General features: G+C 38.4%; 2 protein-coding genes across 2 annotated transcripts in view; both read left to right on the top strand.

Annotated features, from left to right (window-relative positions):
• Positions 1-6,904, top strand: part of ZPR1 (ZPR1 zinc finger) — a 17,236-nt gene extending 10,332 nt beyond the window's left edge. Inside the window, exons 8-14 of the mRNA XM_072425764.1 lie at positions 864-930; positions 1,341-1,411; positions 2,039-2,128; positions 2,621-2,731; positions 2,820-2,909; positions 4,165-4,230; positions 5,597-6,904. Of these exons, the coding sequence (XP_072281865.1) occupies positions 864-930; positions 1,341-1,411; positions 2,039-2,128; positions 2,621-2,731; positions 2,820-2,909; positions 4,165-4,230; positions 5,597-5,734 (633 nt within the window). The 3' untranslated portion in view covers positions 5,735-6,904. The remainder of the gene's footprint in view (positions 1-863; positions 931-1,340; positions 1,412-2,038; positions 2,129-2,620; positions 2,732-2,819; positions 2,910-4,164; positions 4,231-5,596) is intronic.
• A 2,906-nt stretch (positions 6,905-9,810) lies between these two features.
• On the top strand, positions 9,811-25,729 carry BUD13 (BUD13 homolog). Its single transcript, XM_072425285.1, has 12 exons — positions 9,811-9,965; positions 13,701-13,791; positions 15,487-15,571; positions 15,956-16,001; positions 16,586-16,590; positions 16,925-17,374; positions 17,896-18,107; positions 18,420-18,519; positions 20,291-20,429; positions 20,523-20,707; positions 22,869-22,950; positions 24,877-25,729. Exons 1-12 carry the CDS (start codon positions 9,823-9,825, stop codon positions 24,968-24,970), a joined length of 1,632 nt encoding a protein of 543 aa, XP_072281386.1. The 5' UTR covers positions 9,811-9,822; the 3' UTR covers positions 24,971-25,729.
• The last annotated feature ends 432 nt before the right edge of the window (positions 25,730-26,161 follow it).

Genomic DNA, 26,161 nt, shown 5'->3' with positions numbered 1-26,161 from the left:
TTTCAGTCCTCTGGAAAAAATGACCATTGCTATGGCCTGTAATACCTTACTGTGTGCACAGTAATGTTTCCAAGCCTCACACCAGAGTTGGAAGCTCTATTCCAGCCAATTGCAAGATAAAGTTTTAGGAGAACTTCTGACACTAAAATTGTGCAAGAATTTACCCTGCGTTAGTTTACAAACTAAAATTGTGTTTCCATTACATGAAATGCTTGTGATAAAAACATTTGTTACATTTTAGATACATTTTTGTTGGTAGCCTGCTTCTAATTTCAAACGGCAACATTAGAAAGCTTGTCACTTTAGTCTTAAGGCTTAGTCTACAGACGTTTTCCCCAGCGTTTAACCTGAAGCTTTAAAAGCCCGTGTTTGAAATTCCTATGCATTCCAATGGGCTAATCTACATCAGGACGTGTCCTTGAGGCACGTTTATGAGCGTTATATATAACGTTGCTTGCAACATTTAAAAAACTAAAACGCAGGGTTAATGCTGAAAAACGCGGGTACATGCTTCCATTGAGTTCAATGGGGCGTTTTCCTGCGTTTATAAGCACTTAAAACGTAAATGCGTTAAAAAGACGGCATAGACGTTTTCATGCGTTTTAATGGCAGGCTTTGAAACGCTAATAAAAGTGCATAAAAACGCAGTAGGAATGTTTTGGTGTTTGTTAATTCAGTGGGCAGTAGGCCAATGATCTGGTATTTTATTTAATAAAGTGAACAAATGCAAATTACAGCAAAAATAGAAAAAGTATTCTGTTTACTTAGGAAGAGACTTGGGATATTATGTAGTGTATATTGTAGTTTTTTTTCATTATATGCTGGAATACCACCAAATAATAATACCTTGCTTTTTGTTACAGGTGCTGCAGTTCCCAACCAACTGCCCTGAATGTAATGCTCCAGCGGCCACCAACATGAAATTAGTTCGTATCCTTTAGAACAAATTCATTCTACTGATTTCTGCAAAAAGTTTTTATTTTGTTTTCATGCCGTATTCCCTGCAAGAGACAGGCAGAAGCACAGACAACCTATGACGTTTGAATATACTTTTTGACATAAATAAACCAATTGCCTGTGTGAGAGGCAGTGATTGAATTTTAAATGTACATTTAATAAAGATGTAAAAAATCGGAACAAGATAACCTGGAGAACATTGGTGCAAGCTTGGCAACTAAACAGACGGTTTAAAAGGTTTTGTTAAGCAATCTCGTAGAAACACATATGCGGTGGAAAAGACTGAATTTAAATACATGGAAGTATGTGGATTTTTTTGTGAAAAATGAAAATGGGTGTTTATTTTCCTGGTAATTTATTTATCCTCCTTGACAGAATGCTAGAAATCCCTCATTTTAAGGAAGTTATTATCATGGCCACAAACTGTGACGCTTGTGGCCATCGAACTAATGAGGTAAGATTTTTCTTATTTATTTTTTTGGCCTCATTTACACTGGGCTGCTTTACAGTTTGGCACCAAAACACACCTTGCCATTATATTTGATGTTATTTGGGCAGATCATTTAAATGACTAAGCTGCCGTAACATAGCACAACAGACATTGTACCCAATAGTGTGAATGGACGATTTAAAAAAGAAAAAATATAATCTCCAACCCACTCCTTTCCATTACTAAGATTGTGTAGTTTTCATGAATAATGTCATTTTGTAGGTGCTTAACGATATCCCTCACTTAAGTCCTATTTCAAATAGGGACTTGATTTGAGCCTTAAAAACGCATGTAGTCTTACAGGATGTAGTAAATGACCTTTGTTTCAAAGTTTTATTGAAATTTTCAGATAAAGTAAACAATAACATTAAGCAAATTTGCATAGAAATAAGAGGAAAAAAATAAAAATAAAGGGGAAGGTGTGAATAAGGGGTTCCAAACAAAAGAAGAGCGCCAACCAGTAACCAGACATCAGTGGAATAAACATAGTTCAACACCTCTTAGGTTACAGAGTTTAAATACAGCAGGTGATAAGTAGTTTTACTTATTTTTATTGTAAATATTGGAAATGTCCTTTAAATCTCATTTCAGGTCAAATCAGGAGGTGCCATTGAATCTCTCGGCACAAAAATTACTCTTCATATCACGGATCCATCTGACCTCACTAGAGATGTCTTAAAGGTTTGTATCATAAGACAGCCATTGTTTTAAATTATAAGACCCAAAAAATTTCCTTTCTGGCATGCAAAAATATTTTCTGTGTTGCAAACAGGTACTGGTACTAATCTGGAAAGGCAAGAGGCCAAGCTAAATGTTTTATCTTTATTAAAGAACAGTGGGGTCACCAATATGCATTAAACACAGTTGTTAATCCAATTCAGATTTATTGATTTATAGAGAAATTGGTGAAATTACATTTGTTATACTTATTTTTTATAGTTTTTTTGTGAATTAGTGCGATGGCTAGTGTTGTGCCGTCGGTAACCTCACCGATCTCCCCTAGCCTGATGTTGTCCTTCCTGTATATCTTCCAGAAGGTTGCTGGGAAGAGATAAAGTTGACAAATAATTGTGTAGTTTGGCTTTTATTATTTAGGACTCTATTTTTGTTTTTGCTATTACATCCTTAATACAGCTCAAAGCCTTTTAAGAAATCTTGTATTTATTTTGACAGTCTGAGACTTGCAGTATAAATATTCCAGAGCTGGAATTTGAACTGGGAATGGGAGCACTAGGAGGAAAATTCACTACTCTCGAGGGACTCTTGAAAGACATTCGAGACTTGGTAAATATTAAACTTCATGACACTTATATACTGGTTTCTTGCTCTTTAAATTTGGAGTTGCATATTTTATGTGGTTGTTTGTCTTCAGGTGGTTGACAAGAACCCTTTCACCCTTGGTGACAGCTGTACATCAGAAAGGATGGAGAAGTTGAAGGAATTTGGCAAGAAAATTGATCAGGTACTTTAAACATACTTATATTTATATTATATTTATTTACCAAATTGATCAATTTTACGTTGTTTAGGCATTATGTGACAGTCAGCTGTCATTGTCCAAATCCCATAGGCAGTGCAATTCATTTTGTGTTGTGTTCCCCAAAAAGTGCATCTAAAAGATTTTATGGGGAGTTGAGAATATCCCCTTGTGCCATACTTGTAGTGGGCTTTATTTTAATTAGAACCAGAATAACCCCAATTATTTTTGAGCATTAAAGGTTGAGTTTGTCAAACCCTCTTGTTTTCTGAACTGTGATTTTCACTCCTGCCAGTATTTAGTGTTTCGGTAATAACTAGAAATTTTCACCACCCTATACATGTGAATGTTAGGATGTCATGTGAATCTACTTACTGTAAAATGGTTGTAACATAGAATGAAAAAAGACATACCGTCCATCAAGTTCAACCATTAGGAAAATAAACATACTAGAAACCAGTATATCCTAAATATACATAGTTGATCCAGAGGTCAAAATAACCCCATGGTGGTTCAGTTTGCCCTAATGGGGAAAAAGAAATCCTTCCTGATCATGTGAGGCACCTGGATCGTGTGTGTTACCTGGATTAACAGTCCCTGGTGTAATTTCTCTAAAACTTTGATACCCCATTATATTCTGGGCTGCTAGAAAACCATCCAGCTTTTTCATAGAGCAGTCAATAGAACATGCTAAAGTGGATAATTGAGAAGAGAGTTCTCTATATGGACCATTTATATATTTATACAGGGTGATCATATTTCTCCTAATCATATTTTCTCCAGAAAAAAATAGATTCAGTTCAGCCAATCTGTCCTTATAGCTGAGCTTCCCCATTCTTCATATTAGTTAGTTGTCCTTCTCTTCACGCTCTCCGGTTTTATAATAAATATCCTTTTTCTGGTGTCCAAAACTGGACTGCATATTTCTGATGAGGTCTGAATAATATTTTGTATAAGGGCAGGAGTGTGCTTTGTAGGTCCCTTATTTTTTAGATTTGTGCTACAAACAATGCTGACACCCCTAGTATTTTCCAACATTTCCTGGAAGCTCTCAATTTCCAACTTGATGCATTTGCACTCCTCTTCAGCCTTGATGTCACTCATATTCTTGGTAGCAGATATGCATAGACAGTCCACATGCACTGGGTAGTGGCAAGGTATTTTTAAGTTGAGAATGTCTGTATAATGTATCTGCTCTGATTTGGTCACACTAAAGTTTGTCTGTATTCTGATTCTGCAGATCCTTGAAGGACAGATGATTGTTCATTTCATACTGGATGATCCAGCAGGAAACAGTTACCTTCAGGTATACTTCTCAGCACAATACCTCATGCATCTTTAAAAGAGTTAAACTTAGTTTGCTATGCCATTTGCATCAGTAACCTGTAACAATTATAAAAACCAGGAATTAAGTTTTTAGCTTCTGTGTTCTTGCTTTTAGGCACACCATATACCTGTTCAAGAATTTGTAATTTGGTACAGTCAGTTTTGTGGTTTAGGTATCCCTACCAGCTGAAACTGTGTCCTTCATTGCAGAATCCATATTCATGTCACTAGCTGTTCCTCATAGGAGCTCACAATCTAATGTCCTTACCTCAATCATATATCTTTATTACAGTCTAAAGTCAATTTTGGGGGGAAGCCAATTAACCTAACTGCATGTTTTTGAGATGTGGGAGGAAACCAGAGTACCCATAGAAAACCCACACCAACACATGGAGAACCTGCAAACTCCATGCAGATAGAGCCCTGACTGAGATTCAAACCTGGGACCTAGCTCTGCAAAGGCCAGAGTGCTATCCTCTGAGCCATCATGCTGTCTTTTTATTGATTGGAGAGTTTTTCTACCATTCTTGTTACAATTAAACATTAATAATTTTGTAATTGTTAGCTCTTGGACTGCATTGTTACATACAGAAGCATGTTTGTTAAAAAGGGACATATTTAAAGTAATTAGGCTTTTTGTAAATCACAAGTTAGGCAATCTATGAGTAATCATACAAATGTGTTACAGTAAACTACATTAATATATTGGCATGTAAGTTGAGCCCACCAGGATACATACTTACCTTGATCCACAAATATAATCACTGTTTGGCACATCACGGTGCTACACAACCTTTTGTCCTAAAACGCAGCCCCATTATTTTCTGTAGAAGATCTGCACACACAATAGCTACTGAAACGAGAGCTAAGAAAAAGACTTGCCAGTGTACTTCTTTCAACAAAACATTACCTGTTTGAATGGAGCTTATTATTATTATTATTATTATTATTATTATTAAATTATATTAAATGGGGTTGCAAATGACAGACCAGTACAGACAGTGGCACAGGAGGAGGAGAGGACCCTGCCCCGAAGAGCTTACAATCTAGGAGGTGGAGGAAGTCTCAACAATAGGAGGGGAGATATGTAGTGGTGGTAAGTAGTGAGGGTTTTAGGAGACAGAGGAAGATGGGTAGGCAAGTTTGAAAAGATGGGTTTTGAGTGCTTTTTCAAATGAGCGCCAGCTTCACTGGTAAATAGCACTGAATTAGGGCTTAAGGTATTTTATCCTTGTGGGCACCACTTATATAGGTACAGGTAAGCTTCAGTTGTCCCTTAAGTTGCCCTGTTCTAAGGACCACTGTATTACCCCATGGTAATGGTGTCCTTTTCTTCTCTCCTACAGAATGTCTATGCACCAGAAGAGGATCCAGAGATGACAGTAGAAAAGTATGAAAGAACATTTGAACAGAATGAAGAACTTGGACTCAATGATATGAAAACTGATGGCTATGAAGAGAGTGAGAAGAACAGCGAGTCCTAGATTCCCTCTGCACATTACTCAAACTCGGGAGCAATCTCTAGGACTTTTAATACAATGAATATTCTAATTGGACTACATGCGTGCCAATCTCTACATCTGTGTGCATAGTTTAAAATGTGCAGTTGGTGTCAATTGAAAAGACAACCAAGAAAAAAAATGGCTGCGACACCCTATATGTTGTGTAAAGACATACGAAAGATTCGTCAGTAACTTCTACAGCCCCATCATGCAGCAGCATGTAATTATATTACTTATGTGCTGAAGAATCAGTGTTTTAATTTGTGTTCTTACAATGAACCTGAATGTTTTGTTTTGTTTTTTTTTAAATTGGCATACTTTCCTTCCTGTAGAAATGAATAAATTGGCCAATACATTACTCATTATTATAGAAACCCAACAAGATGGGCATGTTTTGAGTTCTAAAAGGCCAGCATTGGTTACATACTTTAGTTTATTGGTGGAGCCATAGGGTTGTATTTATTTTAATTATTTTTTTAAAGATGCAGTTACAAATAAATTCATATTACAGCTGTAGGTAACATGAATGGTTTTATGTTAAAGTATAAAGGGAATGCTAATGTCTTTATTGACAAGGAAAGTAACTGCATATATAAGGAAATGTCCTCAGAGTAATTTATTATAGATGTGGATATCAGATAATTCCATTGCCTTTTGTAGAGCATCACTGCAGCCCCTGGTACCTGCAGTAGGCCTATGCTACTCTCATTATACATTGCTTGCTTTACCTTTAGGTAAAAATATCCCAAGTTCTTTTCTTTTAGAAAGTGTCACAGCTTAAGTAGAAATGCCTGTCCCTTGTCAGCAGGGTGTTGGGAAAGACACATGTCTGTGTTGGTGTTTCTGAGGAGTTATGCATGATGACATTAGTGGGTGTGTGGGGTGTTTTCTATACAGAGTTCTTCTCTGTGGCATGTTGGTTGGTTTTCTGAGGCTGCCTTCTAAAGAAAACAAAGCCTATGAACAACTTTATTTTGCTGCGCCTGCAAATTTTTTAGCGATGTTAACCCATAGTTAGTTGGACTTAAAAAAAATTCCAGGAAGGAAAAAGTCTAGAAACCTTTTGAGAAAGTAATATAAATAGCAGTTTGATGTAGGACTGTTGTGTTTTTTTGCCATAAGATTTTTTTTTAATAAAAACCATTATTCTGATTTGTTTTACATGTCAGTTTTTTCTTTGTTTCCCTCTTTAAATTGCTTACAATTTAGTGATGACCCTTTATTGTTTGGCATGCACTGTCAGGAGACACACTTGTTTTCCCCAACTCTTATTAAAACAGAAGTATTTCTTTCTCCTCCACTGAGGGACACTAACCATATTCTAGTCTTGCCAGGCCATGGGGAAAAAAATAGGACAGATAACAACTGTTACTGTGACTGACTCCACTGACTGCAATAAGTTGTAGCTTTACATTTCAGCAGTGACAAGTCTTTTGGAAACCTTAGACTTATTTTTGCTGTGGCTCTCCCCTATAAACATAAGCCCTGAGCATTTGGGTAAAATGCTGGACTGCTGAATCTGTGTCTTTAAATAATTTGCTTTGCATGGCGTTCGAGGATCAACATTTCTTCTGACTATTTTAATGCTGTCATTAGAGATGCCACAGTAGGCAAGATCACTCCTCTTTTTCCCACCAGTAAAAGCCCCAGGTACAGACTGGAGACTTTTCCATTGAGAAAACGTAAGCTTCCTTATAGTTTCTGTATGTCCTTATATGTACCAAATCCTTCCCAGTCCACCCCACACAGTCTGGGGTCAAAGTCTTAAAAATCTTGAGATGAGAGTTTGCTTCTACTTTCTCCTACTACTTACTCCTAAACGTTTAGCATATCTCTACAGAGCCCTTTCAATCAAGCTGTCCTCATCCTGGTCAATGTGGTAGAATCTCTTAATTCAAATACAGAAATTCTGTATAGAATCGGCCAGATTTGTCAGTGTCCCCTTTCATCAGGGAAACTTTCTGGTCTCTGCGGACATTGATTTGACATGACATTTTTTAACATTTTTTGTGCACGGTTACTTAAAATTTGCAGAGAATCCCCTTACACTATCAGTTTGCCCTTTGGCCTCCTCTCTGCATCCTGAGCATTTACAAAGGTATTCACCTCTGCTAATATTTTTGCACTCCTGCACTGTACTTCCATTGTACCTGATGTTAGAGCATACCTAAACTTAGAATTTTCACTTTACATAAAGTGTGGATTTTTTATTTAAAGTAAAAATTATGTTTGCGTTTGTGCAACAAAATAAGGGTGCAGCACTGCCCCCCTTAGTTCTCGATCGCCTACGTGATCAATAAATAATGAGAGCGCAGAGACTTCCAGGATACCTACGCCACGCATACCAAGCATCTCAGGGATGCATGAAGGGGTCCTTTCATCAAAAGAAATGTTTTCCCCCAATCTATGTCACCTGATCTCACTCCTGCACAGTGCAGGATTGGAAGACGTAGGAAGAAGTGAGGAGAAAATGGCGGCGCCTGGCGCTCCCTTCGCGTCGGGCCAAAGACGGATACTGGGACAACGTGGGACCCGACAGAAGGGACTGATCTGCAGGATTGACGATAAGTGTGATTTTATTGTTTTGGGTATACTTCCGCTTTAGGATATAGCAGCCACTGTCAAACAAATGACTACTATGGTCTGCCACTGTGAAAAGTGACATGACCGTCCTCACGTTAGTGGTTACACTTCAGAAACAAAATCTTTAAAATATAGCCAGGAACTGACACCATGGCTGGATTACATGGGCCTGGTCTTGGATACACTCCAGAAAAAAGGGCTTTTTTTAAACCTTAAAAGTTCTAAATGCCAGGTTAGAGTTCTCTGGTCAATGAGTTGTACTACTTTCAGCTTTTGTGAGCGTCTTGGCCCTGATGGTAGCTTCCTTCAAACTACTTATAGACCAATGTGATCTCCAAACTTTTTCCATGGGACTGGTAGTTCAGCAATACGTTTATAATACCTTAAAATGAAACTTTAGGTAAAAAAAAAAATTATACAGGTAGTCCCCGGGTTACATACAAGCTAGGGACTGTAGGGTTGTTCTTAAGTTGAATTTGTATGTAAGTTGGAACAGGTACATTAATTTAATAATTGCTATTAGGACAGTTCTTTGTCTCCACATATTAGGCAGCGTGGTGTCAGTTACTGTATAAAATCCTCACTGTGAGTTAATCACAAACAAAGCAAAAAGAAAAAAAAAACTTTAGGAGCCTAGACATTCATTTACTTCTGGAGCAAGCTGTGCTTTGATATGCAAAAAGAAACAGCTGCAGAGTTTGAAAAGCTGCAAAGTAAAACAATATGGTGATCGGTCCACTCTAAGATAACATTTTGTGATGTACATTTTTGCAATGAAATCAAGTAACTGTACACAAGTGTGACTGACGGCTGTCCTGCTATTTAATACAAAGCAATACCCGGCTGTCATTTTGACAGCTGATGATAGTGACAGTAAGGTGGGCTGAAGGGGGAATGAGACTCCTTAAATCTTTGCTCAGAATTATCCTCGTGAGGTTAAAGAAAGAAATGAATTTCTGCAATACCTGTAGAAAAAAAAACAAATCTAGCATTCACTATCCTATCCTTGTCCTCCTCAGATACTCTCCAGGTTCTTTGTCATGCAATTCGCTTCCTGGGGGCCAAATGTCCCTACTATTATTATTTAGGATAACCTAACCTATTATTATTTAGGATATTTAGGTATGTTTTTGGAGCTCATTGATCTCCTTTGTCCTGATTTGTAATTTATGAGCTCCTGACCCAGAACAAGCATGGTGTACAGATGGTGTGGTCTTCACTGGCTACATGCTTGTTTACATTAGGGACACAATAGAGTTTTTATTTTTACCAGTACATGTTTTGTAAGTTTCCCATGTAATCATCCCCTTCAGTCAATGCTCTAGGTTTGCATTCAGGGGATGTGCAGCATGCAGTTACATTTCATAACACAGACACCAAAACAATGGCTGCTCTGGAATAGGATGTAACCACGCCCCCTAACCCTGATACAGCAAGCGTCTGTCACCCGGAAGTGTTTGTTGTGTGTTCGGACTTCCGCCTCCGGTATGATGGCGGCGCTCGGAGGGAACGTTCAGGGGCTCTCCAAGGCGGAATATTTGAAGAGATACCTGGATGGAGGGAGCGCAGGAGGGGACGATGGGGCGTCTAAAAAGAAAAGAAAGAAAAAGAAGAGGCCGGAGGGGAAAGGGTGAGACACCGAGGAAAGACATGAGGAAAGACAGGGCAGAGGCTCCTTGTAGAATATTTTGTGTTACAGTTACACCACTTGAACCCTGATAGCTCCGGGACTGGGTTGTGCGGAGCTGACATTTTGGGGGCTGTGGCTGTAGGACTCCCATGGCCACCGGCACCCCATCTTTAATCACAGGCGGGACCAACAACAGGGGCAAAGGGTCTGAGGAAGGTTAAAGAGGAAGTAAACCCAAAAACCACCAAAACAAAAAATATACTTACCTTTAGTCATGCTTACCATTTAGTCGATCGGTCTAAAGGTCTCTTCCATCGGGTACCGGTATCCGTCTTCAGGCCGGCACTACCATCTTCTCTCCTTCCTATGTCACTGACACAGGTGTGAGATCGGATGACGTAGATAGGAAAAAACTGCATGCACAGTGAGATTGGCAATTCCTTTCCCTTTTGGCCAAAGGGCTCCTTCTGCGCATATGACCGAGATGCTCAGCCATGCACAGAAGAAGCACCTAGAGCCTCCTGGGATGCGTGACGTGGGTATCCGGGGAGGCTCTGTGCTCCCAATTTTTAATTCTATGTGCCCCTATTGGCCATACATTTACTCAGGGACCACTCTGCAGCAATTAGCCCCTGGGTGTGTCCGGCACAGACTTTGTGCCCACTTCTACTACAATGTCATGACCCAATACAGAACCCAGGGACCCTGACCACATGAAATATACTATGACTGTGACCCCCTTTCCTGGCAAATTTCATGGACCCCATTTTGGGGGAGTACCCAGTTTGTGCCCAGACTTTCTAAATTGCAACTCCTGATCTGTTGGGCAAGAAGTTCTGGTAGCCATAGGGATTCAATGTGTATCTTGAAAATTGTGGGTCCTTTCTCTGCAGAGATGTTGGGCTTCGGTAAATGAGATATGGTAAATGTAGGAGCAGGCAGGTGTTCATAGTCATATTCTCCTACCTGGCAGGTTTGCTTTGGCTGGTTAGTATTGGAGGAGGGGAGGGGAGGGGAGGGGGGGGGTTGAAGTGAGGACACCCACCAAGATGAGGGGTGTCTGTAAAATGTATGTGACTTTTTCATGGTTACACAGCCCTGTGATATCAGGCAATCACTGGTAAAGAATATCTTTTCTGGCTGTCTTTAAAAGCATCTACATGCTATTTTGTTCAGCATTACTACGCTATAAGGGTCAGAGACTCCTTGTGCTGATCGTTGTCGCCTCTGCCAAGGTCACAAATACCGGAAACTGTATCTCAAAAACCAAAGCTGAATGAGAAGGGGAGGCAGCAGCAGTCTGAGCATGGTAGTATTGACATATAGTACATAAGCATGGTGTCCTGTAACTTCCAAGGAAGAAATGCAAACTGACCACTAAGATGGATCCACTTCTGTGCCTAGCATGGTCAGAAGGTATTGGTAAGGAGTGTGAATCATGGCGACTGGCAGGATAACTGGGCTTGTATTGCATTGTAAGGGAACTTACCAGATTCATAGTTGGGGAGAACAGTAAATTAACACTTTAAAGTGGATTTATACTCTGCTTGGTAAGTGGTTTTTGCTATATTTGGTATGCACAGTGTCCTTCCTTATAATGGCACTGGATTATATTTTTCTAAGCAGTGTGCAGCAATGACAGGTTCAGGAACCTATCACTGCTGTAAACTGCCATCTTCATTTGTGACTCTCCCAAATCCTCTGCAATCCTCCAGCCACTGGGCAGCCTCTGATCATGTATTTACTGTGCATGCACAGGAGTTACATTGTCCTCAGAATCTACAGATAGAACCCTGCTCTACACCGTATGCTGCATGTGTTTTGCAGTGTAAGCAAAAAGCCAACATGAACGGGAAAAGGTTTTTTTGTGGCACTCAAGACTTTGCATGTCTCATTTGTCTTAAAGTCCTTCTAGTGATTTTTTGCTTTTTTTAGTTTATTACCACTTTAAGCATTACGTTAGGCACCATTATGGGATTTCATCGCTTAAGAGTGAACAAATGGACAACACTGGCTGGGTATTCTGTGCAGATAAGCAGGTCTGGAGACTAAACGAACAATTCCTAATAACCTTATTGCTACAGGAAACGTTACCAAAAGGTATGTTGGGCTGTCATTGGTGGCCTCTTCCTATTTTCAGCAAAATGTGCAGGCTGCCACTGGTGGACATTCCTTGTACTAAGAGACAATGGGGGCTTCCATTGTGGGCCTCCTTTTGTGCTGAGAAAATGTAGAAGCTACCAGTGCTGGCATCCACCTGTACAAAAAGGATGTGGGAACTGCCATCACCAGCCTCCTTGACAGGGAGAGGGATGCAGTGGCTTCCATTAATGCCCTTTTCCTGTATTAAAAAAGAATGTTGAGGGTGCCATTCCTGGGTCCTTCAATACTAGGAGGGATTTTGAGGCTGCCATAGCCATGCTCCTTCTGTATAATGTGGAGGGTGAATTAGCTGTGCACATTCTCTACAGTGCTTTAACTCTACCATTTCTGAAGTCCTGTACATGGGTAGATATCAGTTTCTGTTGTTTGCCTTGGTAGCTGTGGTATTGGGATATGAGATGTGCTGCTATGGCAACCCGCAATCATAGCTTCAGGATAACATGGTCAGTTCTTTTCTAGCCCTGCATAGTAAATAAAACATAACACAAACAAGCTCTGGATCACTTTACCAGCTTTGGTATACTCCACTCCTAAGCTCAGACTCGCTTCAAGGACAAGGACAAGGGCAAAGGCAACATACATTGAGAGGGTGGGGGTGGTAATAATTTTACACTCCTAATTATAATAAAATATTTGGTCTTTAATTACAATTAAAGTGTCATTTAATTTTTCTACCCACCTATTTATTTATTGTTTTTGTGCATTGTACCTCCTACCAGTAAAATATATATATGTTGCTGATAGTATTGAAAATCAAACCTGCTCCTTGACTACCTTAAGCACTATCTTTCTTGATTATTATTAAAGCACTTGTCCAGAGCTTGAGGACTAGCATGCAGTCAGCCAGCCTTTTGGTAACTGTTCTTTTGATTTCTTCACCTTCAAGCAGTAACTGTCACTAGAAAATGGGTTACATGATCCAGAGCTTGGGACAACAGTTTGTGGTTTGCTGTTTAGTCCCCGGGTTACATACAAAATAGGTAATGTAGGTTTGTTCTTAAGGTAAATTTGTATGTAAGTCAGAACAGGTACATTATTTTATTAAATGCAATTAGGACAGATGTTTGTCTCAACAAAATATTAGGCAGCATAGTGTCAGTTACTGTATAAATCCTCGCTGTGAGCTAATCACAAACAAAGCAAACAAAAAAAAAACAATCTTTATGGAGCTTCAACATTCATTAACTTCTGGAGCAAGCTGTGCTTTGATATGCAAAAAGAAACAACTGCAGAGTTTGTTTTGGTCATTAAAGAGTTACAAGATGCTTAAGATCAGCTCAGCTCTTAAAAATCACCCACAACCTCAGCTGTGTTTAGCAAAAGACTTCTGCAAGACATGCAAACTGCCCCTCTCCCCCCATCAAACCTTCGTCTTGTACAAGAGTAAGCAGGGAAGCTCTGTTCATATCTAGGTGTCATCAGTATGTTGGATGTCAATAACTCTGGGACTACCTGTTTTTGGTTTTTATCTTCTTTTTATTTTTAATATGAATACATTTTCAGGTTAATGTATGTAGGTGATATGTATTTCCTATAGTGGCTTGGTCATCCTTCTATATTGTTTTCCTGCAGTATGCGGATAGTAGACGACGATGCCGATGATTGGAAAAAGGAGCCCGAGACAAAACAGGAAGTTGTAGAAGAGGAAGAAGACCAACCAGTGGTAGGCATCTTTTTACTTTGTCCCTAAAGAAAATCTTAAAGCTGTGCCCTGTTGTCACACTATAGACGTTCAAGTAGTTACATATTCCTAACAACCAGTAAATGACATGACAAATGAAACAAAAAGCAATTGCTGGTCTCTTTAGCTGCTGGAACTGCCTATATGGTGCCCCTTTATCAGTAAGTAGGGTCTCGAGAGACTAATCTCTAGAATTGGTCAAATAAGTTCAATGTCATTTTGCGTGAACCATTTTTTCTTGGTAATGTTAAATTGCAAGTGTCGTACATGCAAAGATGCATAAAGAGTATTTGTTTTGATTAACCACCTGGGCGTTACACTGATGTCTAGATTTCTGTACCAAAAGCGTTACAGGTTTTAATGTTTTTTTTTTTTTTAAATTGTAGACCTGTAACTTACAGAAATATGTCCGAACAGGGTTCTAGTAGATATCATGAATATAAAAAATGTTTGAAACACACAATCATGTAAAAAAAATAATTTTAATAAAATTAAAATACACAAAAATCAGCCTAAACAAGAATACATAAATAAATGAAAAATACTGAAAATGCGATAATTCGGTATACTGTATAATATATTTTTCTAAAACACCTCCCTAGTGTCCAACCGTCCAACGTCACATACCTATAGACAAAACCACATAAATATATTTTCTGTTATTTTGTATTGGATTGGATACAGGACTTTGTATTGAATCCAATACAAAATATTTGAATATGCCGCTACGACCCCCATCGACGAGCGCATGCACGCACATCATCAGGAATCGCCGAGGGACGCGTACGCGAACGCCGGGTATTCTAACTCTTTCCAAACTTCCATGCAAAAAGTGTTACATTTTTTGCATGGATATTTATTTTGGATTGTAGGCTCTAATTCACCGAATTACCGCATAATTTACCGAAATATGTCCAAAATTTTATAAATTTAATAATTTTTTTTTTATAAAACATAAAAAAAACCTTTAAAAAAAAAAATCTTTAAAAAAAGTTTAAAAAAAAAAATAGTGTATAATGTAATGTACAGTAGTTTATATAATATATATATAATACAATTATATATATATATATATATTATATAAGGATTTCTTTGTATTGGACTCAATACAGCTTTTTTGTATTGAGTTCAATTCTTAGGAACTCAATACAAAATTTTGAATTTCCCGCCCCGCCTCCCTCCCGCGCTGACGCATGCAGCGACGTCACCGGGAAACCCCGGTGATCGTCACTGCACTCGCCGGCTGAACACAGAAGAGGAAGGACGTGTCTGGAGGAGCGGAGGGAGAAGGTGAGTATTTTTTTTTTCTGTCCAGCGATCGACGCTGGACAGAACGGAGGGAGAGGAAGCCAGCTAGCTTAGAAGAGAAAGCCAGCCGGCTTAGAAGAGGAAACCGGTTGGCTTTTTCTTCTAAGGAGAGGACACCCGACGCTGGAGGACGACGCTGGAACACGGACCCGACGCTGGAACACGGACCCGACGCTGGATGAGCACAGCGGGACCAGGTAAGTGAGATTTTAATATAGACGAAAAAGTACGGGGTTATCGATAGTTGCAAAAATTTTTTGCACGGAAAAGTACGGGGTTAGCGGTTGGGAGGTTAATTGCCGGGCCTATACAAATAAGGAACAAGTCTGCACTATTTTATTTTGTGAATGACATTCTTTTGCTTTCTAGGTGGCAGAGTTTGTTGATGAACGGCCAGAAGAGGTAAAACGAATGGAAGAATTTAGGAACAGTAACAAGTGGAGGGTGATACAAGGTAAGTACAACATCACACTGAGATTAGTGTGATTTACACATTGCATTATGGACTGCTGCTGTTTTGTTAAAATGTGAAAAACCAGCTGATCATGGAGAAGAACTTCAGCCAGCACAAAAATGACAAATCTATACCATCATGGGGTTGTATATACCCTGTGCTGCTGTTTTTTTTTTTTTTTGAGCTGCTGCACCACTTGTAAAGAATGTTGCGCATTTCTTAGCTACACTGCCAATAGAAATGTTGCTTGAAAAGTAGCCATAGTATGCAAAGCTAATACAGTGTTACTGTACTCTTCTTCTGCTTCTCTCCTACACATCTAGATATGTTCTGTATTGTTACTTTAAATAGATTAATTTTCATAACATGTCTGCATTGTTACAGATGATAGATCTCCTGAAGCTGATAAATCACCAGTTCCAGGATCAAGGTAAATGTGGTTTGGCAATATACTTTGTTTAATCAGTGGCTTTACGGGTTCATAAAAGCTACTAAAATTGGGAATGATGCTGAAATTGTCTCAAATGACCTTGGCTAATATAGTACTAAAGTGCAGATACCTTGTAATTCCTGCAATTGCCTATTTTATTATTTAAATCAAGCCTGGGGTTTGGCTTCTGACCGAGTTATTACTAAGCCCCATTACAACCTGGCAATAGCCTTTGTCATTTAGCTTTCCAGCACATTTGAGGTTCTGCCTTTTTACAATAAAAAAAACTCAGAGGATTTAATTTGTTCAGAACACTGAAGATTTTTGTATGCTCATCTAATTCCTGGCAAGCTATAATTCGTACTTCAGGCACATTTTTTTTACAAAAGAGTGTGGCATGGAGTAAGTAGGCTGTCCTGCAGGTCGTTGTAGCGTACTTGAGTTGTAAAGTTATATTGCGTGCCATTTACAATGAATGACACCACAGTGCATCAACGCACATAATGCTTGTGTCAATACAACTTATGTTAATGTCAGCAATGATTTAAAGCCCAAAGTATGTATTTTGTTTTTTTTTTTCATAGAGTAGGTGAGGGAGGTAGGGGGCAGGGGGGTTCCTATTTTGTAGACGGACAGAAACTAAGAGGAAAGAGAACATATGACATATGTCATCTTAGGCAGTTGTAATCAGAACAAGTTTTTCAGTTGCAAGATCCCTCCTCCTTTTTGAAAAAAAAAAAAACAAAAAAAAACTTTGGTTACCCCTTAACACTCTAAAAACGTTTATTAAAAAATGAGAGCACAAATCATCCCAAATTGTAGTATACAATTGCATGGGAAAGAGCTGAGAGTGACTTTTACTAATTTTGACTTTAACAGTCTGTTGTTAAGCTTTTGATTTTCTTTTTTTTTTTTTTTTAAAGGAAGATTTGGTTCCCCAAACTTTTCTCCCTCTAGAAGGCACCAGCATTCCCCTTCAAGAGTGACCAGAAATGACTATCAGAAGAATTCCCCACTAAGGCGTGACAGAAATGACTCTCCAGATTCTGCAGCTAAACATTGGAGGAAAAATAAAGTGAATTCTTCTTCAGACTCAGCTTCATATTCTTACAGTAAGAAAAAATATCGATCTCCAAGTCCATCTTCTGCCAAAAACAGACATGGCTCCCTGCCTCAAAAGACCAGAATGCACTCTCCTTACTCCTCTCCAAAGAAAGGAACTGATAAAAGCGTGTCATATGTAGAAAAAGCGTCAACATCAAAGAGACCCAATCCTTCACCCCCTTATTCCTCCACACGGCATGATTCTGATTCTGACCTTTCCCCACCTAGAAAAATGGAGAGGACATCAACACAAAACAAACAGATAAAAGGTTCATCTATTTCCTTTATTTACAAAATGTCAGTGGTTTTAATGGCATGTCTTGCTTGTAATGTAGTCCAATACTTTTATAGGAGTTTCTGGCAATGCACAGACTTCATCACTTAACAACTGTTTTCATACATTTGAAGTATATTTAACCAGTTATGAACTTAAGACTATGGAGTACACTTTACCAAAGTACTTTTGATATGCATATTCTGAGCCTTGTTTTTCTGTTGTCTTGCCGTTCTGGTGGGGTCACAGACATAACTAAAAACCTTACAGGAGTTATAACACCTCCTTACTGCATGCTAAAACACAAGGCAAGTTTTGCCTTCAGATGCATTGTAATTTATTTCTGAATCTGTAAATAGTATTTGGTGGGGCCACTCGGTTGTGAGGGTTACATTTTTACAATATATGCAGTCTCCAGATTATATTATATATCCAGATGATGCACACTACAGTTTTTAAAGTTAACAGCACATAAGTGTAACTTTTTTGTTTTGCACCTTATTACATTTTCTTTAGTTCGACTAAGAGACTCTGACATGTCTCCTCCACGACGTGCCCAGCCGAGGGGTTCAGATTCCGACTTGTCACCTCCTCGTCATAACCAGAGAAAAGGTTCTGACCTGTCACCTCCTCGTCGCGCAAATTGCAAAGACTTGGATGTTTCACCCCCACGCCGCAGAGCTGAATCAGAAAAAGGCTCTTCATCCTCTCAGAGAACTGGACCCAAGGTAATCTTTTTGGTTACTCATATGCATTATATGATCATAATAACCCTATCTGGAACAACCAAATTTTGATGGTAGCTGTCCAATCCAAATTTGTGGTTTTATTTCCCTAATGTCAGTGTTTGGGTGGTGCAACACAGTGCAGTGGGGTCCATGGTAAGTGTAAGTATCTCTTGTGTGAGCCCTAGTTTTTAAAAACAAATATTTATAGCTTTGGAGATTTTATTTTTTCAGCTGATGTGTAAAAAAACAGCTGGATGATACTGGGTGAAACTTTAATGTTGGTATACAACTTAATCTTCTTAAATATTTCAGATGCTGTCTGGTGGCAGAGCAGGCCTTGTCTCTGCTGAAGTTCTGAGGCAAGAGAAGGAAGAAGAAAGGAAGGCTCAGAAAGACAACAAAAATATTGAAAGTGAGCGAAAAACAATATGATGTATTGCAGCCCCCTGGGAGGTTTTTCTATAGAATTATCACTCAGTCTTTAAAAAAGGAATTTTATTAAGCAAAGTTTCAAAACCAGTTTGTGTCATGTGGAGTATAGGTCTTGCCATAAACAGCCCATGAATAGTGACCATATAGATTTTTTCAGCTGCAGAAGTTGATTTTCTGCTAGCTAGCCCCCATATTTTATGAATGTGTCCTTAAAGTATACATAAACTCAGACATTTTACTTTACCTAAAAGGGTAGACAACCCTTTTAATGTAAGGTAAAAATTCTGTATTTTTTGTTTTTTTCTCGATCTCCTAGTTCCCGGGATACCAGCCTCACACATCCCGGGAGGCTCTTGGGTGCTCCTTCTTCGCATGCCCGAGCACGCAAGCACAGTGAGATCGGAAAGTTTTTTTCCCATCCTACGTCACCTGATCTTGCATCTGGGTTGTGTGACGTAGGATGAAGAACCCGGGAAAAGAGACGAAGATGGAGGCACCAGCAGCACCGGCTCCGGGATGACGCGGGACCCGATGCAGGACACCCCCAGGTGGATTGGACTGCCCTGCTGAATTAAAGTTGTGTATTTTTTTTTTGCTGTTTTTAGTTTAGTTACTCTTTAATCATGTGCACATATCTCCAAATCCATTATTTGAAAAAGGAAAAATTGTTCATTTTTGTACAGGAGTTTAGTTTAAAAAAACCAAACCAGTATAATGCTTATTACACAGCAAGTGTCTGATTTGTCTTGTCCGCCCCCATAAAATCTTTTCAAGCTAAGGAGCTCCCTACTTCACCACTGATCTTTCTTTGCATTTCTAGATGTCAGAATATGTTTCTCCCAAGGCTAGATAAGTTATTAGTTTTGTATTTTGTTTCAGTACAAATAAAGAATAAAGGGGCACAAAGAGTTGAAATACTTGTTGGCTTAGGCTATGTACACACATTAGATTTTTGTTGTTGTAAAGGTTCCTTCACAATCCTTCAATCGCTGTATATATATAGGACCGTTCTGCTCTATGGAGAGAGGGCAGAATGAGCAAGTGGCACCCCGCTGCTCTTTCACCCCTTCACTTGTGTTACAATCATTTGTGGGTCTGCCAGGATGGATCCATAAACTACGTTGGTCGAGCGCTGTACACACGCCATATTCTTGTCCAATACCAGCTCTGAATCTACGGAATCGGACGAGAACCAACTGACATGTACGTAGCCTTAGAATAGGAGTCAAAGCTTCCCTGAGCAAATCTTTAAACAATCCAATCAAGAATGACTGTGTGATATAGATAATGAGTTAGTCACAGGGAAATGGTATGTCATCTTTACTGTTTAACACTCAGCTGATCAATGTTTGGCAGTGTTCTACATTTGGAGCAACAAAAACTTCTGTAACACATTTATTTTGACAGTAATTTTTAATATTTTAAAAATGTGAAGTTATCTCTTTCAAATAATACCTGGTAATTGTTTTACTGTGTTATCACCTTGTTTCATGCTGTCCAAACAAGCTGATGGATTCACATTGCACAGGCGTGTTGTGCTGTTTCCACTACCAGGACACCCTAAGAAATTATGTGAAGTAGTATGTCAACCGAAAATGGTTTCAAAAGTACTTCATGAAATCAGAAGTGTAAATAATGTCAGCAGTTTATTGTTCTTAATCAGAATAAATGTCAATCAGTTAGGGTTTACCTGTGGTTTAGCAAAATGCACTAACTTTTTTTTTTATATATTTTTATATATTTCTGTGCAGAGGATTCAAGAAATGCAGAAACTGTTTTCAGAGACAAAAGTGGGAAACGTAGAGACCTGGCAACGGAGCGTGACCAGCAGCTTCAGAAGCAAGCTAAGCAAGATAAACGTGATGAGATGTATGCCCAGTGGGGAAAGGGGTATGTGACCTAATGATTTCTTTTACTACAGCCACCTATAATGCAGGTAAAGCAAAATGGTGACATAATGTGTATTTTTTTTTTCAATTTAAGTCTGGCACAGCAAGAACAGCAGCGGCAGAACCTGGAAGATGCCACTCGAGAGATGGCGAAGCCTTTGGCTCGTTACATTGATGATGTTGACCTAGATCTTATGTTAAGAGAACAGGAAAGGGAGGGTGATCCAATGGCCAAGTTTCTAAAAAAGAAAAAGGAGAAGGAACAAGGTGGAACGAAAGGTAAATATCTAATTATGCAGAACTTCTTCAATAAGTCACTGGTTCAATTCTGGTTCAATTTCGTGGTCTACAACAGAAATTCTTTGTTATTTCTGGCAATGCAATTTAGGGTGCAGCCGGCTTGTTGTGCTGTTTGAAGATTGCTGCCTAAATTGAACAGTTTCATGCTCCTTTTACAATCTATAGAGCTATAAAGTTGGGCTACTCATACATGGTGGATGAAATCTTGTGATCGTTTGTCTGTTAATGTGCATGTAATGTCCAGTGACTGCTGATGAGCAGCTGTAGCCATCATATGTCATTTTGCCCCCAGCATCTAGCAGGATAGAAAACTAGTCATAGGATTTCATTCTACACCTATTCTTCTCTGTGCATTTAATTTGATTTCATATGACAACGAATCCACTGCAGATGCACATAATAGTTTCTTCTAGTTAACCCCTTAAGAGGTAATCCCGAGTGTGGCTTGGGGTAAAAAAAAAAACTGGTAACCCTGAGCAACACTCAGGGTAGTTAAAAAGATTAAAAAAAACACCTGGTCCTATCGGCCTCCTGCCCATTGGATCCCATCCTCAGGCTGGGTCCTCTTCTTCCGATCTTCTGCTGGCGAGTGCACTGACTAACGTCAGTGTGTGCGGGAGACGCGGCGGGAAATTCAAATTATTTTGTATTGGATTCAATACAAAATAACTGTATTGAGTCCAATACAAAGGAATCATATTGTATATAAAAGGGGGTGCTGAGAAGTTCCTGGCTTTGCCCCCTTCCAGATAAAATAGAAAAATGAGTGTGAGGGCATATGACAGTCTAATGTCTTAGTATCTAACTGTGCAAATATCAGGTCTTTGCGATTCCTAAAACTGTTTTTTCATTTATTGAGAAGCTGTGATGGCAGAGGCCACATGCAAGTTTCATGTCGTTGGGAGTTACGGGCCGCCATGAAGTTTTTGATTCTCCAGGGAAAGTCAGCAAGGGAAATTCACACTGAGATGTCAAACACTCTGGAAGTGTCCTTTTCTCCCCTGGAGAAACAAAAGCTTCATGACGGCCCGTAACTCCAACGACATGAAACTTGCTTGTGCCTCTGCCATCACAGCTTCATACTAAAAAAAAAAAAAAAAAAAACAGTTTTAAGAATAGCAAAGACCTGATATTTGCACAGTTACAAACTAAGATATTAGGCTGTCATATGCCCCCACACTCCTTTTTCTTTTTCATCTGGAAGGGGGCAAAGCTAGGAACTTCTTAGCACCCCCTTGTATATTTATAATATATATGCTACTGTACAGTTATTTTACAGATTTCAGTATTTTTATGCACCCTTGTTTTAACAGATTTTTGTTTTTGTTTTTTTATTTAAAGTTTATAAAATTTATTAACTATTGGACATATTTCGGTGAGTTATGCCTAAGATTTATAGGCCTACAATGTAAAATAAATTTCCATGCAAAACAATGTACCGTTTTTGGCATAAACATACTGACATAATTAGACCTCCAGGGAGGTTAAAGAAATGTGACATTAAAAAACCGTTGAAGAAAGTGACATTAGTTCTCTGCAATTGTACTTTTATCTCAGGTGAAGTTGTAGCTCATGGTACCATACCACCTAAATCTTTAACCACTCTTTAATTTTCCACACAACAGGAAAATTGTATTTGTTGGACTTTTAAGGTACCTTAACTCAAAAACAAATATTTTCATAAGACAGTATTGGTTTAAAACAAATTAAAAACCTAGTTCTTTGAACATTAGTACATTTGATGTTTCACAACCAACCAAACCCCTATCTGTTCTTGATGGCTATAGCATCAAGATGGCTTCATCAGGTAAACTCCTTTTTGGGGATATTCCATCATGGCTATAAATTACAATAACACATTATAACATAAATTCAACCATACAAATTAATCAATTCAAATCAATCCATTCTATTTGACATTCTAATTATTTTACTATCTGATTATTTCACTTGTCATTCACTGTGTACGGAAGCATTGCCTATAAGAACGAGGTGATTGTTACTTAGGGCTTTAGGCAGTGCTATGTCTAAATGCCTGTAAATATATCCGCTTTGTTGTATAAATCAGTGTTAGCACCTGTACACATTTCTGTATATTAGCAGAATAAAGATGTCTACATTTATTTATTTTTTTCCCTAGCACTTCCAAGATATAACGGTCCAAATCCTCCTCCAAACAGATTTAACATCTGGCCTGGATACCGCTGGGATGGTGTTGACAGGTATGCAAGTTCTTTAGCAAACAATTTGTCCTCTATCATTGCAAATATTGCAATTCCAATTGCAAGTGAAGTGTGTATATGTGTTTTTTTAAAACAAGAAATATACTGGATGCAAGTTCCATACGCAACAATTAAATCAGAAAGAGAGTGAGCTAGATTGTTGTGTGTGCTTAAATTCAAATGTGTAACCTGGTGCTTGGTCTGTTATCTTTCTCATTGTTTCCAGTAGATTTAAGGTGCGTACACACTTCCAATTTTTATCGTTCCAATCGAACGACGAACGATCGATTGGGCAAAAAATCGTTCGTAAAAAAGTAACCAACGACGCCGACGAACGAGGAAAGTCGCTGGAAACGAACGACCGGACTGACGGATCGGATTGGACGACGATCGTTGAACATCGTTCGTGTGTACGGTCGTTCGTTGATCGTCCATGTTCGGAGCATGCGTGATGAACGAACGTCCATTCACTTTCCTGTCGTGCACATAGTTCCTCTATCGCTCAAACGATCGTATCTATTGTGTGTACAATATCTACGAACGATCGTGTCGTTAACTCTATGTGCAGGATCGGTGCTATACGATCGTTCGTATATATCGTGCATGAACGTTCGTCGTTCGTTTTCCAACGATAATAATTGGAAGTGTGTACGTAGCTTTAGTTTCCAGTAATCTTGGTTTGTCTGTTTCTATGCTTTAGCTTCCCTCTGCTGAATTCTATCATGAAAAGAAAATGCAGTCTGCAAGCTGGTCCATTAAATACAAAGTCTTCCACTCTGATTCATATTAGCATTTGCTTTTTTTCATTTTTTGGTTTGTCTGACCTGACCTCTTCTTTAAAAAAAACAAATTTAATTTAGTAAAGATTAGGGCTCCAAACTTCCTGATCTGGATGTCTGTTCCAGGTCAATGTATCAAAATATGAAAGAGTCAGAATTGGAAGGAGTTTGATTTTGCAGTAGTAGTTCAAAAAATTCTTGCCTTGGGTTTGCAACAGATCCTAAATTGTACTTTTGTAGCTGGACTTTGGTCTGACTAGTAAGCCTATGCGAGTCTTATTTTATTGAGTTGCAAAATCTTTTTTGGCTTTAGCACACTTCCGAGACGACACACAAATAACATATGTAACATAGCCTAGATATTATAGCCTACATTCTGTTATTGTTTAGTGACCGCATAGTGTTAGGTACAGCATTCCATTTACTGTTCAGTGACCGTCACAATATTCTTTTTAGCGTTTGCTAATTGGTATAAGCAGCTGTTTCCTTTCAGACTGTTTTAAGGGCAGTCCACATTCAGTCATTTAATTGGGATGGATGCAATTTAGGAAATATTTAACAGCAAAAGGTAAAAAAAAGTTGTGATTGTTATGGCTTTAGAAACACATGCTTATCATCCAACATATTTTTGTCAAATAAAACCATAATAGTTTTTTAAAGTATACAAAAACAATACATTGCACACATGGTCCCTTTAAAAAGTTACATAACACACGTAATATAAGAACATTTTCCTAATTTTTACTTAGCACACACATGTTGTAGTATAAGAACATCCATTTAAGTATTCCTCAATTTCGATAACATAAAGCGTTTTGCACAATGATATACTGCTTCATCAGGAGCACTTGTAACCGTGATAAAAAACAATCATATAACACCAACCAATATAACATACCTTTATAAATAGGCAAATTATAACGTAAATATAGATAATTAAATTCCTTATTTCTTAAGCTACCCATATAAAACCAGTTTAACAACATTTAGCAGCATTTGGTAATGTTTAGAGGCATTGTCATGTTTCTACATGTACAATATTAAAGCATATAAATACTGAATTATCTAATGTTTTGTATAGAATGACTTAAATTGTAAATGTAAAAATGTTTTTTTTTTTCCTTCACACATTTTGTTTGTCTTGCAGGTCCAATGGTTTTGAAAACAAGCATTTTGCTAGGATTTCTGAAAAGAAAGCTGTCCAGGAAACTGCATATAAGTGGAGTGTAGAAGATATGTAAACTATGACATCGTTTGTGTTTGGAACTTTGACAAGACCATCCTGAAAAGCTGTGAATACGTGCTGCAGCAGACTTTCAATATACATTTTCTGTGCTGCTTTCTGTCAAATGAATACTATAGTGCAGGTTGCCTCTTGGTATTATTGGTATTTCTAGCACTAGACTGATCTTTTTTTTGGGGGGGTTATGCTTCTTTGTACTGTAGACTGTCTCCAACTAAGGGAAACCTGACATGAGAGAAATATGTAAGTTACCATTGCTGTTTGCCTACCTGTCATGCTGATGTCATGCAAACTAATTAATTGACTTTTAATATGGGTCAGGACTTCTGATTTGTGCTTGCCCCGCAATTGTTCCAGTTTTGTGATTTAGAAGTATTGCAACCTGGCAACAAATTTAGACATTTTCAAAAGACCATGGGCAATGGCAGCCCCGTATTTCTCTCGTGACAGTTATACTTAGATTCAAACAGTATTCCTTTAAACGCCAGAGAATATATGATGATTGTGTCTCTCTATCTCAATGACTAAAGCAGGAATTTAATTTATTCTATATACCCCATGGGTACATGTTGCTACATGGGTTCCTCTGTATTCCAGGAGGATTTCAAGCGGTGTATTGTTAAAGGGTAAAAACAAAACTTTTTTGTAGAAAATATTTCAGCACCCTGAAAAAAAATATCATGTGATGTATTTTACTGGGTTAATTCTGTAATAATTAATTCCCTTTTTTTTATATACAAATAAACCTTTTATTGTTTTTTGTTGTTTATTTATACCAGTGACTTTTTAGCAAAATTTTATCTAACAAAGTGATCTATCAGCAGTGTTAAGGTCTGTTCTCCTCTCCTCCACCAATGCTGCCATTCATCTTTTGTGTTTGGGGTCTTCAGCCTTTTGATTGGCCAGGTTAACTTCCAAACGTGCATAAGTGTTACTTCACCTTAGCACAGAAATGTTCCAAGAATATACATTTTGCTGCCCATGCTTAGCTCTGTCTGCACATACAGTAAAGAGTGCTGACCTAAATATACTTTAATGAGCAGAAGTGCGGTACCATGCAGTGATCTTTATCTCAGTAAAACTGATTATTGCTCCATTGTGGACTGTTGAAGTTTGGCTTAAAGGGTATCAAAGCTTAAATTTCTGTTGTCATTTCCAAATAGGAAGGAATCAGTGGGGTGTCTTCTTA

This window comes from Pyxicephalus adspersus, chromosome 11 (genome assembly GCF_032062135.1).
Source record: "Pyxicephalus adspersus chromosome 11, UCB_Pads_2.0, whole genome shotgun sequence".
NCBI classification, from domain to species: Eukaryota; Metazoa; Chordata; class Amphibia; order Anura; family Pyxicephalidae; genus Pyxicephalus; species Pyxicephalus adspersus.
The sequence above is the reverse complement of the archived record's forward strand: the minus strand, read 5'-3'. Positions and strand labels throughout refer to the sequence as shown.

Bases quoted from the DNA above. Each gene is read 5' to 3' on its own strand.
- BUD13 (XM_072425285.1), top strand. From the start codon at position 9,823: ATGATGGCGGCGCTCGGAGGGAACGTTCAGGGGCTCTCCAAGGCGGAA. The intron at 17,375-17,895 runs GTTCATCTATTT...CATTTTCTTTAG, and splicing joins ACAAAACAAACAGATAAAAG to TTCGACTAAGAGACTCTGAC. The intron at 22,951-24,876 runs GTATGCAAGTTC...TTTGTCTTGCAG, and splicing joins CGCTGGGATGGTGTTGACAG to GTCCAATGGTTTTGAAAACA.